The 3569-nt window shown below is 44.9% G+C and overlaps 1 protein-coding gene across 1 annotated transcript; it reads right to left on the bottom strand.

Annotated features, from left to right (window-relative positions):
* Positions 1-311: 311 nt before the first annotated feature.
* LOC149499082 (uncharacterized) lies at positions 312-3178 on the bottom strand. The gene is made up of 4 exons (XM_089721865.1): positions 3062-3178; positions 1434-2255; positions 677-1343; positions 312-517 (listed from the first exon to the last, which is right to left on the bottom strand). Exons 1-4 carry the CDS (start codon positions 3176-3178, stop codon positions 312-314), a joined length of 1812 nt encoding a protein of 603 aa, XP_089577991.1.
* Positions 3179-3569: the final 391 nt, after the last annotated feature.

The raw sequence follows: 3569 nt of genomic DNA, 5'->3' as shown, positions 1-3569 counted from the left end.
GGATTAATTGCCTGCTCAATACATTCATCACAAGTGTTCTTTATTGCCTGAATCACTTCATCTGCATCTGCATCTTCTTCTTCTTCTGGGGTAGCTTTTACTTTCTCCTCTTCAAGCTTCATCTTCAGCACCTTCCTCTCTGCTTCTTCGGTGTCTTCAGTAACTAATATCGACTGGAGGGTCCGTGCCTTGGCTCTCTGCTCCTGCACCATCTTAGAAGCTTCATCCCCAATCCCCAAAAAGTCTTCAAACTCGGATATCTTCTTCGACCATTCAGCTTCAGTATCTGCTTGCATCATACCCACCATGAACTATGTTCCTTCAACTAGCTGTTCCAAGGAAGGTTCAGAAGACTTGATCAGTTTCTCTTCGAAGTCTGTCATGAATATTTCCAGGCCGGGGTAAGTCTTCCCCCTACTCTGAAATTCTCCTGCAACTTGTGGGACAAAGAAAATGTGATTCAAATTTGGCCCTCTAACCGGAGACCGGATCTCATACTTCTCCTTTTTTCTATTCTCTGAATATCCCAGCCCGCGTTTATCTTGTTGTCCATATGCTGATGAGAGAGGTTCAAACCTTCCTTGTAGCTCTCGGCCTAGCCCTTTGCCATACTGCCACTGCATTTTTTTCATCATTTTCCTTGAGAAAGGACTCATTCTGTTTATTGCACTCTTACTCCCATTAATTGGCGCATCAATCACTGCCACTTGGAAACTAGACAAAGGCACTGCCGCCTCTAAGCCCTCTACAGTTGCAATATTCAAGTCTTCTTGCGCGTTAACAGTCACCACCTCCATACCCCATGGAATCTTCACTTTTCTGTGCAGGGTAGAGGGAATTGTACCTAGAGGATGGAGCCACGGCCTCCCCAACAACAGAGCATAGTTGGCCAGAATATCAAGAACAACCACATCTACCCAGCTCTCTACGGCCCATGCGGAGATCTTTGCTCTGAAAGTCCCTTTTGCGTTATGCATTGTATTGTCATAAGCTTTTACCACCATGTTTGATGGTTCAAGTTCTGACTCCTCAATTTTGAACTTGGACAGCATCTTTAATGGGCACACACATAGGGCTGACCCGTTATCCACCATTACATTTCGGGAGTCACGCCCATTAATGGCAATTTGAATGTACAAGGGCTTGAAGTGGTTTCTTCCTTCTGGCGGGAGATCCAAATCAAAAAAAGTGATTTCGCCTATTATGCGTTGCAGCACATTGATCATATCTACACTCTGGATCCGGGCAGGCACTCTGACAAAGGTCATGGCTTCCAATAAAGACTCCCTATGCTCTTTGGACGCTATCAGCAAATCCCATAACGAAATATCTGCCCTTGTCCTCTGCAATTGGCTCAACACTGAACTAGCAGTTACACCACTGGGTGCTCGGTTCTGACTGCTCTCCCCTACTTTGACAGTCTTCTTCTACACCTTCACTACTTCCTCTTCCTTCTTATTTTCTTTTGGCTCTTCTCCGCCCTTTTCTGTTGTCTTCTTTTTCATTCCATTAGCAGCAACTTCTTTTCCCTTAGCCTGAACATTGCTATCGGGATTGTATACTCGCCCACTCCAGGTTAAGCTCTGGATGCCTACCTCATTCACATCCTCTTCGCTGTTATAATACCATTGCTCTTCTTGATCGGCTAAGCTTTTCTGGATTGCGAGTTGGATCTGCTCGTCTTCATCCTCTGGTACCTCGCCCACTTTCACAATAATGCTCTTCTCAATCTCTATTTTCACGGGCATCTCCCCTTCTTCATCGCTGCTACAATCATCCCATATGTTTAGCATGGCACACATTTGCTCTTCCCACTCAGCCTCTGCCAACACAAGCTCTTCCGGCAATACACTTCCGATTGCATTGATTGATCCACCCGATTGAGACTTGCGGGGCAGATAGTTGTACTGATATTGAGGGAGTGGATTGTTCTTAGTGCTGGGCTGGTTCCTCTCAGAAGGCTTGGTAGTTTTTCCGTTGTCAATCAGATCTTGGATGTCATGTCTCAACTTGAAACACTCATCAGTTGAATGCCCCTTGCACTGGTGGTAATCACAGTTCCGATCCATATACCTTCCACGCACAGGTTTAGTTGGATCGACTGGCAGCTTTGCAAGTACTCCATTCTTGATACATGACCTCAACACTGTGCTCAAGGGCCTTCCTAGGTCAGTGAATTCTCTTCTCACTCTTTCATTGACTGTCCCCACTGTATTCTGCTTCCTGACTGATTCTGATTGCTGCTTCCGACATTTCTGTCATTTTAGGAGGTCCGATAGTTGCCAAACCCTCTATTCTTCTTCTTTTCATCCTTATACAGCTCCTCTATGTTCAAACCAGCTCTTTGAACTAGAGCAAAATCAGTGAGAGGTTGGGTCAACATTCTCTCTTTAAAGAAGGGTAACAAGCTTCTACTGAAAATTCTGATTAGCTCTTGGTCCTTCGGCCTCGTCTGGACCCTATATAGCTTAGTTCTCCACCTCCTGTAATAGTCAGAAAAGCTTTCATCTTTCCCCTGTCTCAGACTCTCCAAATCGCGCAAGCCAAATTCGTCACTCTCATCAGTCTTAAAGTGCTTAAGAAAGGCGGTTTGCAACTTGACCCAGTTCTTCTGAATCTCCTCATCTAGACCATCATACCACCTCCGATAGTCCTTATGTAGTGTTTGTGGGAATGCTCGTAAAACATCCTCCTCATTGTATCGGTTCATTTGAGAAACCCGGAGGAATTCAGACAGATGAGAACGGGGGTCGTTATCTCCCTCAAACACTGTATGCTTGAATGTTTTGAACGAAGTGGAGCTGGTTGGGTGCAAGACATACTCGGTTACATGAAATTTGGTGACTGGGTCCTTTTCCTTCACTACAGACATTTTCTCAACCTTGTCCTTCAGCTCAGCAAGTTGCTTGATTACATCATTCTCTATCGGGACAGTGTTTCCCACAGAGGCCTGATTATCTGAAGTAGGTTCTGGCATTTGTCTCTCTCCAACCACAGGTTGGCTGCTTGATGCGGGAGGAGTTTGATTTTGTGCCCTATCTTGGGCGAGAGCAGCGGCTACAATCTGAGCAATAGTTCTTATCTGGGCTTGGGAGAACCCGGGCTCATTCTCCATATCATCAGCCATTTCTACTGGGTCTGAATCTGAATCTGAACCCGACAAATTTGAATAATCCATAGAACTGACTGGAATAAACTCGGGGATTGGGGATGTTCAGACTAAGCGCTGACCAGGGTGTTAGTTCCAAGCTCTCGAAGCAGTTTCCCGGGAAGGATCAATTCTGACAAAAAATGTCTGAGTTAAAGTAGGTCCTGCATGTATGCATGAGAAAATGAAAGCACATAGGATGAGAAATGCATTTCTAATGTGCTAAGACCGGTATGGAAATAAGATCTCAATTTCAACGACTGGATCCAAAAATTCGGTGTGAATAATATGGCAATAATTTATTTTGTATTTGAACATTTCGGGCATTATCTGTCGTCGACCGTTCCTTTTGGATTTACGATCGGCGATTCTCTCTCATGTCCCTAACTTTTGCCTTGGGATGAAAGAATTTCTGAGCGGG

This window comes from Jatropha curcas, chromosome 1 (genome assembly GCF_041381405.1).
Source record: "Jatropha curcas cultivar XTBG-Jc1 chromosome 1, XTBG_Jcur_1.0, whole genome shotgun sequence".
Classification (NCBI taxonomy): domain Eukaryota; kingdom Viridiplantae; phylum Streptophyta; class Magnoliopsida; order Malpighiales; family Euphorbiaceae; genus Jatropha; species Jatropha curcas.
Note: the sequence above shows the minus strand (reverse complement) of the source record. Positions and strands in the feature narration are given on the sequence as shown.

Excerpts from the sequence above, each read along its gene's own strand:
- LOC149499082 (XM_089721865.1), bottom strand. The coding sequence starts at position 3,178 with ATGGATTATTCAAATTTGTCGGGTTCAGATTCAGATTCAGACCCAGTA. Across the intron at positions 2,256-3,061 it reads TAAGAACTATTGCTCAGATT|AAATGTCGGAAGCAGCAATC; the intron begins GTAGCCGCTGCT and ends CTAAAATGACAG. Across the intron at positions 518-676 it reads TGATGCGCCAATTAATGGGA|AGAATAGAAAAAAGGAGAAG; the intron begins GTAAGAGTGCAA and ends TGGGATATTCAG.